This window comes from Gobius niger (genome assembly GCF_951799975.1).
Source record: "Gobius niger genome assembly, chromosome: 22".
NCBI classification, from domain to species: domain Eukaryota; kingdom Metazoa; phylum Chordata; class Actinopteri; order Gobiiformes; family Gobiidae; genus Gobius; species Gobius niger.
Genome location: NC_136873.1, coordinates 13,799,569 through 13,816,225, shown reverse-complemented (window position 1 = coordinate 13,816,225; position 16,657 = coordinate 13,799,569). Strand labels below are relative to the sequence as shown.

Here is a 16,657-nt window from a genome sequence, read left to right as displayed (position 1 = left end):
GACACGCAGCTTTAGGGATGGATATTGATCAGTTTCTTCTGACTTTAAGTCTATAGAAAGCTGCCTGTTATCATCCAATATGGTGCTGACTGTCCTGCGTTACCATGGAGATCAGCTGCGAAACGTCACTTTTAATACAGCCATTATGCATCCCTGGTTCTGCTTCTCTCTTGCAAACCTTGGGCCCTGTGCTCGTCCTGCGTCAGCGCTGGTGTCGGATGGTCCCATGGTTCTAAATGTGTGGCAGTTCATAAGCCCCCCCCCCCCCCCCCCGGATAAGACTGGTCCGTGTATATATATGACCCACACTTCAGCGCAGCTTCTCGCCTTTCACGCTGGAACTGCTGAGCCGCCTGTTCTGCTGCCGGCCGACAACAGGAGGGTCGTAAACTTTTGTAAACACCTTCATTTGGACCGAGTCGGCTTTGTTCCTCTTTAATTGTTGTTGAGATTTAAGTAGGGAGAGGTTTATTGTATCAATTAGTCTGTACTAAACTGGCACTTTGGCAAACTTTACGGAGCATCTGTCAACGCTGCCAAGAGGAGACTCCGAACAAGGTTTCTGCCAAATGTGAAAAAGCTGAACTTAGTGGGCTGATAAAGGTAGAAAAGCGCTGTATAATAAGAGTCCATTTACCACCATTCCACCTGGTGCAAGAACAGCATTGGTCCAAACGAGACTGTCATCTTGCATGTGCAGTTGCGCCACATAACTGCGCCAGTGGCGAGGGGGCGTGGTTTACTAAAAAGAGGCCGACCGAGGTGTGGTGTGTTGCGAGCAGACTGAGAGCGCTGCTTCCCCTTTGTAGCCTTATCTTTACCCACCTGGACGGGGCCTTTCTCTGTGGAGTTTGCATGTTCTCCCCGTGTCTGCGTAGGTTAGTGGTAGGTCATAAAAAAACATGTGCAATAGGTGAATCCTCCAGCCAGGTGTTTCTGACCACCACATCATGGAGACGGGTCCCCGAGCGCCGGTCCATGCTGGCAGCTCACTGCTCCTCCAGGTCGCCCCATGCGATACTGAGGATGGGTCAAACAAATTTCTCTACAGAGATTAATACAGTATAACTTAACTTAAGACGCTCTACAGGAAATGGGAAATGGTCGTATTACCAAAGTAGAATTATGCAGCACTACAACATGTACTACAAAATGAAAGACAACTGATTGACAGTGGCATTTTATATGAAGATAACAGTAAAAACGTGGCCCCAGAAATGCATGTTTATGTGATAAAATCAGCAAATGTGGCACAGACGTAGCAGCTCTGTCTGATGAGCTACAGCAGGATTGACTAAAGATCTGCTTCACTCTGAAGACTAAATGAACACATCAAAGAGGGAACAGAAAATCTTTCTCTGTGATTTTTACAGCCATGTCAGTGTTTAAACGATGCCCATATGGTATGGGAAACAAGTTTAGGTCTTACCGGTATTGAAAAAATTTAAGTCTCGAAAGCAGGAAGAAAAAATCTTATATCTATAGATCAAAGTTTGCTATTGGAGCAGGGACAGCATTTTCCCGATTTTTCCATTCATTTTTTATTATACTGATGACTGATTGATGGTAGATTGTTGTTTTTGGTTGTGTTTTCACCACGTTTTTGTGTCTTGATCACAGTTGCATTTCACCCCCCCCCAAAAAAAGGTACAAAAAAGCAATGAAATCATCAAAAAAAAAGTGAAAAAAAATCTAACAATGGAAAAGTGATTAAAATGCAACAAAAATGACTAAAACGTGAAAACATATTCAAGGAAGAAGCTTAGATGAGTCTTATCTTTCAAATGAGGCGTTACACTGGCCTATAGGCTGTTAACTCCGGTCGAGAAGCTTTTAGATTTGGGTAAAGCTGGAGAAAATGTGCTTGGTTAAGGTGTGGGTAAAGGAGTCAACCTGTTATCTGCCATTATGCATAATCCAAATCTCAAAGCGTGTTGACAGAAGAGCTTACAGCCTATATGCCAGTGTGATGCCTCATTTGAAAGCCAAGACCTTCTAGTTTCTAGAAAAGAGGAGAGACTGGGCTGGTCAGGATTTCGGATAAGCCTGGAGCGCCCTCTGCAGGCGAAAGAGGAAATGAAACAACACGAACCGGAGAAAACAAGCTTCCACTTTCGGCTTTTCACATCCATTTTTCGTTTCAGACCAAAGAACTGCCTCACGTCTGTCGTCCCTCAGACATGTGGCGCTGTAACCTGAAGGCTTTAAGGAGACTCTGCTGTAGCTCTGAGGAGAGTCTCTGCGATAAGGCCAGAGTTCAACTGTAAATAGACCTCGCTGCTTCTACCTCCATGCAGTCCTGGCAGCGTGAGATAACCTCCTATATATTTCTATAGCGCAATGGCTCTCAAACTGTGGTGCAGGCTTCTTCAGGTGCTACCAGGGTCATCTGCTATTGCTTTTCATCAGAGATCTTTCCATTGAAGTTATAAGCCTGCATTTATCGTCAGCAGTGCCGAGGGTGAGCTGGGAGTGCAGGATTCTCTCTTGAACCTACGATACAAAGACACGGCCAAGATGGGTTCAGCAACACTATGTGCCCAAAAAATAAATTAATGACTAGGTTATTCCATCAATGGATTGCTTCTTCCGAGATGACAATGCCAGGCTTTATTGGGATCATGAGATGAATAGGCAGAGGCCAGATCTTAGAGAGTCTTTGGGATGTACTGGAGAAGGCTTTGCACAGTGGTCACACTCTCCCATCATCAATACAAGATCTTGGGGAAAAATTAATGAAACACTGGATCTTCAGACATTGCAGAAGCTTCAGGAAACGAAGCCACAGTGAATGTTCTGTGATCGGAAGCTACAACCATATACTTGTTACCAGCACCTCTTGGCCAGGTCTCCCTCGGAAAAGAGATCTATTTCAAGGGACTTCCTGGTTAAATAAAGGTTAAATAAAAATATATATAAATATATTTAGAGGGGGCGATCAGTATCGCTGCATCTCTCACATTCTAACGTCTGCCTCCTGCCTTCTGGGCTTCTGGCAAACTCCAAACTCAGTTCACAGAGAACGTTTTATCTTCATCCAGGAACATCAGTCATATTTTGAGAGAAGATTGAAATATGAACTGCTCGACTAATATTAAAGTCCCATGCATTTCAAAACATGTTAGTGCAGGTATAAATACTTTCATAATGTATTTATTACACACTGCCCAACACAGAAAAAAGCCACCACAACTTCATTTAGGTTGGTTTAGTCCATGAATCAGTTGTGTTTATCCATCAGAAAGCCTCCATAAATACAACTACTTTTCATACATACATGAGCGATGATCAAAAACACAACTAGCAATTTACAGAAGTTCGATACAGATTTATTCCCACCCCCTCTTTCAAATTATTACTGTATTATTCTTTCTTTATTTTTTATTTCATTATTATTAATAATTTACCTATGGTTTGATCAACTCTCTCACTTAATACAAGCGCTTTAATCATTGTACATTAAACAATTTGTGAACAATCAAAACTATTGGAGTTTCTTTGAGCTAATCATTCACAGTTTCTCTCCTTTTATGAAAGCTTTATTTCTTCCTTTGCGCCATTGCTGCTTTGAAGTTATTTTTCCTCTTAATGTACATCCTCTTAGCTCAGAGTGAAGATTTTTTGTACTTTGAGGTGATTTTTTTTTTTTTGCTGTGACACCATCCCGATAATTTCCTTTGAATCCCGGGCCGGTATTAGCCGAGGGCACTGTCGGATCTAAAATACCCGGGAGCCTTGAATAGCGCGTCTCCTTCACATTTGAATTGGCTCCTTTAAACTGATCCAGTGGCACATGCCTGACTGACAGTGATATCTCCCATCAGCCCACAGACAACTGCAGCGCGGCACAGAGGGACAAATGATATGACACAATACAAACAAAAGGTCGACAGCTCGAATCCCGCAGGTGCACACTGTCATTGTGTCCTTGGGCAAGACACTTCACCCTCCTTGCCTCCACTGTCTGCGTTCACTGGTGTGTGAATGAGAGTGTGAATGGGCGACTGGTTCCTTGATGTAAAGCGCTTTGAGTGCCTAAAGCAGGTGGAGACGCACTATATGCCTTTCAGTCATGTGGCCATTTTGATACAGAAGTAGAATTATGCAGTACTACAACATAAGATAAGATAAGATAAGATAAACCTTTATTGATCTCACAAAGGAGAAATGCACTTGTTACAGTCGGCGTTACTTCACAGTCTAAACATATAACAATATCTCTACTCAGGATATAAATGAAGGACGACTGATCGACAGTGGCCTTTTTATGTACTTGTAATCATTGCTCAAGAAGAAAACAGTAAAAACACGGCCCCAGAGACGCACGTTTATGTGAAGAAACCAGTGAGTCAGTGTTAAAGCTGCTCAAGATGCTAGCATGCTACCGGTTAGCATTTAGCCTCAACATGACAAGCCTCTCCATGAGAATGCCCTGAACCAGACTCCAAACATCTGGCCTTGGCTACAACATATGACAGAGGTCAGAGCTGAGCTGTTACTGTAGTATTTCCTCAGTGTACACAGATGTGAGACACACAGGTGTTTATCGTGTTGAAGCCAGTTGATTCAATCAACTGCCAATGGTTGACAGTTGCTAACCGGTAGCATGCTAACGTCATGATCAGCTTAACCTCTTACACACACTCAATTTTTGTTGCTTTTTGCTGTGTTTTCGTAAGGTTTTTTTGTCTGTTTTTTTTTTTTTTTTTTTTTTTCACTGCTTTTTTTAGGGCTGAAACAACTAATCAATTATTGAAATAGTGGACAGCTATTTCAGATAGAGCAAAAATGACCTGAAAATGTAGGATTTTTGATGAAAACCTACTTTGTTTTTACAGATAGTGCATGTAGTATTTTGTACATTGTAAATTTCATAAATATCTGTGTCTCATCCAATTAGAATCAGGATTGGCACGAAGAGCCTCCAAAAACACTCTTTACTTTAAGTTTACTCCATCAACACGTCCTCAAGCAGCGGAACTTCAGCTTTATGTGATTAAATTATTTTTATTTTTTTTCATACACTTTTCACAGTCAAGCGATTAATCGATTAATTGTGAAAATAAGCGTTAGATTAATTGATTACCAAATAATCATTAGTTGCAGCCCTACGTTTTTTGTTGTGCTTTCATTCGTGATGTGTTTGTCACCTTTTTGTTGCTCTTTAGTCACTTTTTTTTGGTCACATTTTTATTGCTGTTTTGATGCTTTTTTCTTCTTTCTTACTTTCTTTTTTCTTTTATTTCTTTATTCAGCCATGGCGTTATTACAGACACAATAATAACAACAACAGCAAAATATTCAATGCTGAACAGGAGCATGAGGAAGACATTGTCTTATAAATTTCATGCCCCTTTTTTTTTCTTTCTAAATCTGAGCTGGCTCTGAACAGACGGCTCGCCCGTTTTTGATTTGTTTTAGCCTATATCAAGGTACAATAACACTGTACATCTAAATCAATGACTGTTTCACATTTGTCAACATTGGTTCTTATGTTTCGTCGCCTTCGTATTTTTCAAGCACATTTTTTTTATAGATTTTACTGAATTGAGTGATTGTGTTTACAAGAAACACCTTTTGTTTTTGTGAAGTGTGTGAATATGGAACCCAGAAATCGACCCTTTCTTCTGTTGTTACTATCTGTGATTAACATACATTTGTTTTGGATATGTATTGGCACCAACTTATTACTTTACTTATATAACTTATGCTTTTTTTCTTGAAGCTTTTAAATTTGGGTGAAGCCAAACATGAGAAAATGTGCTCTGTTCAGGTGGGGGTTAACCAGCCCTAGTTAAAGGGGCGAGATGCAAGCTGGCCATTTTATACTCACTACTGCCACCTCAGGTCATTCATGTAACTGCACCTTCTATGTTCTGTATAGTCCCTTTAAAGGTGGAAGCTGCACCAGCGGAGACGAGCATTGGCCTATCTAAAAGTCCAGCTCGTATCGATGGTCTCCGATTTCCCCCGATCGTGTGGATGTTTTGCCGTATCTCCGCGTGGGCACGTTCAGAATGAGAAGCGTGTCCGTGCGCTGCATTTGTGGCCTGTGACTAATGTGTTAATTGTAGCAGCAGGATTTATATAACCCTGTTACAATGGCAGCTGCCGTTATGAGCCTATATTAAATTAGTCGTTCATTATGAGCCCACAGTCTGTCTGCGGAGAACATTTATTTCTGTTGTTTGAGCACATGATGGAATTGATTTAGTATTGAAACGAGATGATGACGCTGGATCTTAGCTACACGTCTGATCTTTCCAGCCCTCAAATTGCTCTCAACACAAAGCATGTCCAGCTGATGGATTGCAGATGTTGCTCTCAGCCTTGTTTAGACCGCTTTACTCATATATTCACATGCCCTCTGCTGCCTGCTATTTTTATATTTCAAAAAGCCTTCATTGTGAGTAAAAATGTCAGAAAAGTCTTGCTAAAGAAAATCCAGAGTAAATGTGATATTTCTGTGTGTTCAGTTGTTTAAAAAGAGCCTATAGTCGACTCTACAGCAGGTTAAAATCAGCTAAATCCCATTATAGTGAATAGCCTTTCAGTCATGTTGCTTTTGTTGGTATGGCGGCCATTTTGAACACTGAAGTAGAATTATGCAGTACTACAACATGTAACAATATCTCTACTCACGATATAAATGAAAGACAACTGATCAACGGTGGCATTTTTATGTACTCGTAATCATGACTCAAGAAGCTAAAAGTAAAAACACGGCCCCAGAGACACACGTTTATGTGAAGAAACCAGTGTTTAAGATGTTAGCATGCTACCGGTTAGCATTTAGCTTCAACAGCCCAGCTCTGACCTCTCCAAGGGAAAGGCCTAAACCACACTCCAAACCTTGGATACAACATGTGTTAGTGTTCATAGATGCGAGCACATATGTGTTAATCGTGTTGAACCCTTTGACAGTTGCTATCCGGTAGCATGCTAATGTCTTGAGCTGCTTAAACACTGACTCAGACTGAGACTCTTTCTTCACATTTCTTCACATAAACGTCTCTGGGGCCATGTTTTTACTGCTATCTTCTTGAGCAATGATTACAAGTATATAAAAATGCCACAGTCAATCAGTTGTCATTCATTTTTATCCTGAGTATTTTTAGCGTCCATTTAGCGTCTTGTCCATAGAGAGCCGGAGATTTCCAGGAAGTGTCTGCCAAAGTAATCATGAAATGCCTTAACGATAGCGATCCGTGCCTGTCCCTACAAATGCGCACATTTTGTTAGCTTAAATAGAGTTCGGGAAAATCCACCGTTACCATGGAGATCCGCCATGTTTGTGGCTGTCCGCCTACATTTTCCATAGACTAACATGAGCTAAAAACAGTATAAAAAGTGGAGGAAACAGTCGTGGAACAGCTCCGTTAGATCTAACACACTGTGGTGTCCAAGTGTTTGGATGTGAACAATAATTCCAGTATTTTACCTTTTAAATTGTCCATTAGTTTATTATTGCTGCTAATCCCATGATTCTTAGCAATATGACATCCAGTCCTAAACTCTATTGAACATTCTATCATCATTAGGGAAGCCAGACGCAAAACTAAAGTATGGTGTGGTATGTTTTGTCTTTTTTATGGCATTTATATAATATCTGCAGTTTCTTTATCATTAAAATCTTATAAGAGGATGTTTAGTGGCTACTGGAACTATAGGCTTTGACCTTAATGTGGTTGATGGGTGACAACAGCTAAAAACATCTGGATCGCTTATACTTTTTGATATGTTTGAAGGCTAATGCTAATGGATATTGCTGGGCTGCAGGTGACATCACACCGTTCTAAAGGCCCCTAATGTTACATAGAGGTAAAATTGTTTTGTTTTTGAGGAAATTGTTGGTGTTGTACAGAGAGATCATGGACCCAGTGACTGATATGAATGGTCATTTTTGTAATTCATACATTTTCTTTTTTAGATATAACTTGTGAAAGTGTAATGCAGTTAATAGGAAAAACTGGCTCCCGCCCCAACTGGGTCCTGTGACATCATCACATTCTCGAACCTCCAACCCACAAACAGGAAAAATACTTTGAACAGGCAAACGGACTCTGAAAAGTGTCCCAGACTAGCCGCTTTGCTAACTGATCGCACTCCGCCTCTCCTTTTTATGTCATATGGTACAACATGGCAGCAAAAAATGCAAAGTCCCGCCCTCGGACACGCCCCGGCGACCACTACCATGATCCACTGAGCAACAGAAACACAACCAAGCCAAGTAGAGCAGAACGGAGCAGGGTCGGGCTCTTCGCTCTCTCTCCGACCTCCACAGATGGTTCTTCTGTGGCTGTAGGTGCTGAGTGCGAGGGGGGACAGGTGTCGGAGCAGGAACCTCAGTGGATAATTGTTCCTGGGGGGGAAGCACCTCGGCGCGGCGCCTTCAAGAGAGCGCTTGCTATTTTCAGCCCGGTTAGAGTTACAGTATGTCGGGTATTTACAGCGTAATCACAATCTGTAATGTGGAAAAGATCGGTTGTTTAAAGAAGTCACAAACTGTGCAAAAGGCAGAATCGGTCTTTTTCCTCCCTGTGCAAACACGGGTCTGAGAGGATCATGTTACGCACGCTTTACGCTAAGTCTTTTTAAAGGGGAGGTGTCATGCAAAATCGATGTGTTATGTGTGGCTTGTGAAAAACATTCCAGGAGTTGTATGGAGTCAGACAGACATTCAGGTCAGTGACGTGACCCTCTGAGGAACAAAGGCTGCCATGTTACCTTCCAAATGCACACTTCTGTATTAAACGGCTTCCTGGACCTGTTTGAATTGCACCTTCCATCCCCTATGATGAATGCTGAAGTCAGGCCCTATATTAAAGTACAGCGATATGTGGACCATATATGGTCCACATGACCATATATGGGCATTTTTGAAAACAGTTAAGGGGGAAAACAATTTTGAAAAAATGTTAATTTTCTCTAATTATTCAAAAACTACTTTAACAAACGCTGAAATATAAATATAGTTTCTACTAAATAATGATACAAAGACATGGGGAGGAGCAAAGTGGTTCAACAGCCCATAAATACATGAATAACGGAGAATGCTAACTTGATGCTACATGTTAGCATCGGGCTAATGCTAACGGTTAGCTAGCGCTTGCTACAACTGCCGTTTTTTCACTTCTACTGAACAATCTGTTGCGACAAAATATCCATATGGGCCCGATTTACACTTGACTTTATTTGTATGTGATAAATAAGTTGATATTCCACCAGAAAATGGCTGAAAAGTGTGGAAAATTGTGTTTCTCTAAAGATTCTATTTTCCCCCTCGGCGAAGCCATGCCCCCTTCTATGACGAGCTGCCGTCTGTATCTATAGGTGTGGCTGCAACAGGTGGTTGATCAGGGGCCAGGTGTTCGGGTTCTGCACCAATCAGGACCAGGGACGAGCAGCCAACCAGAACAGAGCTGGAAACCCAGTCCTCCAATCCGAGTCCAGAGCTCTCACATGGAGGGAAAAACACAATAAAGCCACACAAACAAACCAACACAAAGGGGAGGGAGACTGGAGGCCTGGGGCAGAACAGAAACAGATCCAAAGTTTTCCCCGAGGACATGATTTTGAATATTTTGCATCTTTCTCGCAGGACGACTCACGCGAAGGGGAAGTCGGACGGCGCGGACCAGGCGGCGGTGGCCTCCAACGGCGAGGCCAGTCTGGCTCGGGTCGTGGCCAAAGAGCTCTCCCCCTCCTTCTACCAGCCAGGTACGAGACACACTGCATTATCTTTTATTTCATCGTGTGCGTGTGAGTTTAGCAGCAGATAAACAGTTCGTCTGGCGGGGCTCAGCGCGGGGCGAGCCATATTTGCAGGTCTAAAAATGGTTCAGGAGATTGTTTTACATCAGCGGACACGGAGCTGCGGGTTTGTTCAGACCTGATCGTTTGGGGAAGTCCTTGCTCCTTTGCTTCAAAAGTCAGAGCGCAGAGCCGGGGCGGGCTGGTCACATGTCCACGATGGAAGGGTCAGTTGCTCCTTAACCTCTTACCCCCCACCTTAACCGAGCTTTACCCGTGAGAGTAAATACTGCGCTGACAGAGGGATATTGTGCATCCAATTACACAATGGAGATAATTTTTTTCCCTCAAACTTGGCTGTAAATACTGTTTAAGTGGCGCTAGCCCACAGTTAGCTTTGCCCGTTAGCCTGTTAGCTTCTTCTTCGTGATTCCATTAGTGTGTATTGGTGACTCCGACCCGGTGGCAGCCAGTGTTAATTTCGTCGACTAAAATATTTAGTCTTAATTTTTGTCAAAGTGTTATTTTTGACGGCTAAAATTGGACTAAAACTAAATTAAAAGTTTTTCATGAGGCTAAAACTATGACTAAAATGTCCAGATATTTTAGTCGACTAAAATAAGACTAAATAAAAATGAAAAGGAGAGACTAAAATCATCCAAACTTCTATTGACCGTCTGAAAGAACCTCATATCATTTAAATTCACTGCCAAAGGATCAGCTCTGAGCTTTTTTTTTAAATTATTATTATTCATTCATTCACCTCAGACATAGACACAGTCACAGTAGACATTGAATGAAAGAAAAACATAAATAACACAACAATACCAAAATCACAATACATTTCACAGAAAGATAATTCCAGACTAAGACAAGACAAACAAACACAAAGACACGACATACAAGACATACAAGTCCTTGACATATTTTGCATCAATTCCATATTATATTTTACATTATATTTACATTATTACATTATATTTTATATTTTGCAGTGGCTCTCAAAGAATGGGCACTCCACCAGTCTCCCTTTGTTCTGTTCATCCTTAAACACATTTTTATCTTGTTTGGAGTGTTTATTGATTGTTTTATATTAATTTATCTTAAAATTGTTGATCTAAATTTGTAGGAGTTTGGGATGGTAGTCCTGGGGCAGCTGGTTTGTTGCAGGTTGCAGGTTTGATTTAAAAACCCACACCCGTCCCACTAGCGCTTCAAAGTTTGAGAACCACTGAATAAACATGATAAGACATTATTTACAGCTCTGAGCTTTGTTCATGTGGAGCAGCTCCATTAACAAGATTAAATATGATTATAATGAATATTATAAATATAAGTCGACTAAATTAGTCTTAAATTTAGTCGACTAAAACTAGACTAAAATTTAAAAGTTTTTTTGGACTAAATCTTGACTAAAATTAAAATAAAATATGTTGTCAAAATTAACACTGGCTCAGAGACAGAGCAGTGCTGCATTCGGACTTTCATTACGGTTTTTTTTCCAATCTGTCAATATTTTCTGTCGAAGCTCAAAATATTCCGTAAATGACCGAGATTCTCCGGTTCATTTAGCCTCCGCTCATGAGTGTGTTGGGAGTGTATTAAGAGCTCAGGTGTCTGCTGCACTGTCGAGGCCAGAGCATAACTCCATCTCTCAACATGGAGATCAGCTCAGAGTCTATTTTAACTCCAAAGCATTATTCACAACTTCACTCTTCCCTCCCCAAGTCACATTTTACGCGTTGTTCGAGCACATATTGTTTCGCTGTGACTCCAAATGTGTTTGAGTTGAAAATATTTAAAGAACTTGGCAACACCGGCCTGTGATATCAGTCAGGACTGACTCCGCTGAAAGTGTTTGTGAGCAGGACATTCCTCCAGTCCTTGGATCAAGAGGGATTTGTTTTGCACTGGGTTTTATACTGGGTGAACAGAGTTTCCGATTTAAAAAACTGGGACAAAATGAGAAATCATCAGGGAGAATAAAACATCTGAGACATCTGAGTGAACATGCCTGTGTAAAACGGTGACATTTCAGTTGTTTTGTGGGGGGAAATTCACAGGAAATGGGGCAAAGGGTTTAAAGGGATGTTTCAGGATTTTTGACATAGGGCCTCATTTCCTAGTTATCCAGAGTGATGCTGATTTCTGGTTATATATTTTTTTTATTCATGCAGTCCTTATATTTGAAGAGTTTAGTGGTGCTAGGCTAGTGCTAGGCTAGTGCTAGGCTAGTGCTAGGCTAGTGCTAGGCTAAGATAAGATAAGATAAACCTTTATTGATCTCACAAAGGAGAAATTCACTTGCTACAGTCAGCGTTCAAGAAGAAGAGTTAATAAAGTGCAGCTGATACAGAGATTATTGCACATTTTACTAGTGCTAGGCTAGTGCTAGGCTAGTGCTAGGCTAGTGCAAGGCTAGTGCATGTCTATGGTAACTAGTAGCCTGCATTAAAAACAGTCTGACCTAAGCACAGTGCACCTGAGGCAAATCATAACACCACCGTGATCTGCTAGAACAGGGTCCCCAACTGGCGGACCTGGGTCCAAATCCGGACCTCCAGAGGTTCTAGTCCGGGCCTCAAAGCCTTTTCATCCTCTCTATATTCTTAATTTCTACGTCTGAATTAAAAAATATCTAAACAATTTGGATAGTATTGAAATAAAAGGGCAAAATGATTGATTAATTGATCAGCTCTGCAATGTAAATAGGGAAGGGAATCTTATTTGTTTAGCGCTTTTCATATGACACACGTCACACCCAAAGCGCTTCACACATGAAAGAGTGGGGGGTTCACTCACTCCATGCTGACGGTGGTGAGATACAGTTGCTTCCCCTGGGGCAGACTGACAGAAGCGAGGCTGCTCACATCTGCGCCAACGGTCCCCCTGACCACCACCAACCCCTCACACATAGGCATTGGGTGAAGTGTCTTGCCTAAGGACAACCTGTGCTCATGTTTTAACATTTTCACGAGCAATGACTGCACATGTCCGGACCCTGGACATGTCGAAAGTTATGAAAGAAAAGTTTGCAGACCTCGAGCTGATTTAGTTGGGGACCCGTGTGTGGTAATTCATGTGATGCAAGGACAATATTCATCCTTCAAAAAAGAGCAAAAAGAACAATTTATAACGCTGGTTACCGAGACCACACCAATCCACTGTTTATTAAAGCCAAGATTCTAAAACTTCAAGACATGATAATTTATGTACAAAGCTAAAAATAAGCAACTACCTCAAAAAATTCAGCGGTTGATTTCTGAAAGAGAAGAAAAATATTATTTAAGGGGCTTGGATCACTTTAAAATTGCCCATGCCCAGAAAAAGTTTCTGTGTGTCCGTTTGTGGTCCTAAAATATGGAATAAATTACACGTAGACCTTAAACGATGTCCAAATATCACACAGTTTAAATATCAATACAAAGAATGGATATTCTCTAAGTATCGGAAGAAAATCTCTGACTTTTCATGTTCAGCTGTTGTAATCCTGATGTTGATATGTAGGTAATATTCACACTGTATATGACAACTTGATTTAGATCACAGAGCTCAAATTACTGTTTTAAGGAAGCCTAAAAAGTAAATAGGAAAAGAGACTGACAGTACTTAAAAGGGGTGGGACTAAATAAGTGTTTACTTTCCCCCACTCCTTTTCGGACAGCCTAATCTCAAAGGTGCAAAAGGTAAAACAAAATCGTTTGTACTAAGACGTAAATGTTTTGAGCTGCACGTCTGAAATTGAGCTCACAACTGCCACAATCATGGCAGGTTGTATTTTGAGTTCGTATGAGTTTGTGTTTTTATGTTTTGTTTATGGTCCAAATAAAGTTAAAAAAAAAGAAAGAAAGAAAGAAAAAAAAAAGAAAGAAAGTTATATTTCAAAAATGATTCTATCGACACAGACATTTATATGGTTAGTCTGGTGTTATAAGTGATTTCCCTCAGGTGCTCTGTGCTTGGGTCAGACTGTTTTTTAATGCAGGCTACTAGTTACCATAGACATGCACTAGCCTAGCACTAGCCTAGCACAATAAAACTCTTCAAATACAAGGACTGCATGAATTGAAAAAACTAAATATCTCCAGAAATCAGCAACACTCTGGATAACTAGCTTCGTGGCTTCGTATTAGGTCTAATTGGGAGTTAAAACAGTTGCAGACGAGATGAGCCAGATTCTAAGACAGATTTTACACAATCAGGGGCTTGTGGAATCATTAGAGACGTCTGTTTACTGAGAATAGCAGGTTGGAGTATTTCTTTACCGAGCTGTTGAGCCTGTGTCTCGTCCACAGGCCCGGAGTACCTGAAGAAGCGTGCGCTGCAGGAGGTCATCGAGGGCGGCGAGAACGCAGACCCGGTGATGCACGAGCCGCTTTTGGCCGAAGAGGAGCCTCTACCCACGCCCCCGGAGAGCCCCTTCCCCAACGAGCTGGACCACCTCCAGCTCGAGTCCTCGCCGGCGCGCACCCCCTCCCCCAGCCCGGCCATCGCGCTCCCTCCCAGGGACGACAAGCTGCTCAGCCCCGGGTCCTGGAATGAAGAACGCAGCACCAAGGGGAGCGGCAAGTCCAACAGCCGGCCGAGCAGCCGCCCCACCACCCCCTCTACCCCCGTCGCCCCTGCCCCAGACGCACCCGACCCGGCAGCCGCCCCGGGCAGCCGCGGACCCTCTCGCACCTCCAGCAGACAAAGCAACAAAGTCATCGAACAGGGCTCCGATCTGGAAATAAAGCCGCTTGAGAAATTCAACGACGCCAAAGAGGCCAACGCCATCCCTGTTCCCGCTCCTCCCAGTGCCCCGGCGCCTCCTCCCAGTGCCCCCGCGCCTCCTCCCAGTGCCCCCGTGTCGGCGAGAAACAGCCTCATCTCTCCACAGTCGGAGGAGGAGGAGGAGGAAGAAGAAGAAACGCCGCGGCCCGCACCCAAAGCGATGGCCAAGGCCGCCACGCCCGAGCCCAGAGCGGTGGAGCCGAGGCCAGTGAGAGCTCCGTCCGTCCAGGAGAGGGCGCCGTCCGAAAACAAGATCGAGTCGAGGGAAGCCAGCCGGCCGTCGAGCAAAGCGGAGTCCAGGCCCGCGCCAAAGAGGCAGCCCAGTCCCGCGCCCAGACCCAATCTCGAGGCGCCAAAGCCACCGGAGGCGAAGGCGGCCAAGCCCGAGCCCAAGGCAGAGACTAGACTGAGGTCCATAGGGGCGAGCCAGAGCAAAGAGGAGCCGGTCGATTCTTTAGACCTGGAGGTAAGTTTGAGCATTTGTTACAACTAGGGCTGGGCACCGTTAAACGATACCAGTGCACTACAAAAAGTAAATATCCAGCATGGGCTTAAATGACTTGAATTGAGGAAATGTATCTTGTTTTGAGCGGTTTTCACTCATTTAGACACTTTTCCTGATCGGACCAAGTTTCCTTTGCTTGTTTGAGGACATTTCAGGCCAGTTCTAGGGTAAATCTCGCTTGAAATAAGAAAGTCAGATTGCCAATGAGATAAGACCAATTTTCTTACCCCATTGGCAAAGAAAATGACCTGAAATAAGGACGAAATGTATCGAAACGAGTCAGAAACATCTCAGAACAAGTGAAATAATCCAGGACAAATGCCCAAGAACTTCTTAACCAGTCAAAACAACAACAAATGTGTATTATTGTGCTCAAACTGAGATGTTTTTACTGATCTAGTTAAATACTTTTTGCAGTGTATGATATCAAGGAAAAAAGTTTAGGTACTACTGGCAAAAAAAAGTATTGAAAACAGGTAACACATTTTTTTTTTTATATGTCTTTAGAGCTAAGTTTTGAGTGTTTCAAACCTGGGGCCTGATCCTGATGATTTAATCCGGCCCCTGCCATGTAGAGCATAAATTCCAAAGTATGTGGGGGGGAAAAGGAAGTCTCTATCTATCTACTCACATAAAAGTTCCATAATGCACCTTTAAAGCAGTGCTAAGTACCTTAATAAATCCTTTCCGTGGTTCCTCTGGGGGTAATACAAGTGTTGATGGAATGATTGGAGGGTCTTTCATCTCCCCCTGGTGTCTCTGGCCAGAAAACCAGGCTTGCAGCTTTCCTGCACCGGGTCCGAGGCCCCAATACACACTGATGGAATCACGAAGAAGAAGCTAACAGGCTAACGGGAAAAGCTAACTGTGAGCTAGCGCCACTTAAACAGTTTTTACAGCCAAGTTTGAGGGAGAAAAATTATTTCCATTGTAAAATTGGATGTACAATATCCCTCTCTCTCTTTGTATTTTCTGTCATCGTAGTATTTACTCACACAGACAAGTAATGAGTAAAAAAAACGCAACTTGCTACGACACCTGCAGTTGCGCTTATGGCCTCTAGGGGCATGAGTTACTTAGTACTGCTTTAAGGCCAATGTTAAAAACTGATTTCAGGACAAGAACCAATTGACTAAAGCACTGGTCCCCAAAGTGGGTGTTGGGACTCCCCCAGGGGCCCACTGCCCAGTCAGACGACGGAGCCAAAGTGTCTCGATCTCGCGAACTCTTTGTGTTTAAGTCGGTCGCTCCACTTGCTTAGCGAGCGGAACGTAGCATGGCCGCCACAGCAAAATCGATTTACTGGACTGACCCGTGCTCTCATGTGAGGAGAAGAAAAAGCTCTTGTGATTTACAGGTCATATATATCAAGTCATTTTGTAGCCAGGGCAAAAAGTGTCCAAAGATTCGGGCGGGTGCTTGACCACGGGATCAATGCCAAGGGGTCATGAGGACTGAGCTGCTTTCAAGAGTTAAAAAAGCTAAATATTGTTGTGCATTTGATCGAAATCTTAATTGAAAACTGTGAATTCAGCTCAAATAACGACGTAAACACTGTAAATACATCACATAACATAATATATCTATGCTTTGTGCTGTTATTGATGATGATTTATTGTTGCTGTT

At 42.6% G+C, this 16,657-nt stretch overlaps 1 protein-coding gene across 1 annotated transcript in view; it reads left to right on the top strand.

Annotated features, from left to right (window-relative positions):
- The window catches only part of jph2 (junctophilin 2), a 38,347-nt gene that overhangs the window by 19,649 nt on the left and 2,041 nt on the right, over positions 1 to 16,657 (top strand). Inside the window, exons 5-6 of the mRNA XM_079580856.1 lie at positions 9,602 to 9,720; positions 14,049 to 14,992. Of these exons, the coding sequence (XP_079436982.1) occupies positions 9,602 to 9,720; positions 14,049 to 14,992 (1,063 nt within the window). The remainder of the gene's footprint in view (positions 1 to 9,601; positions 9,721 to 14,048; positions 14,993 to 16,657) is intronic.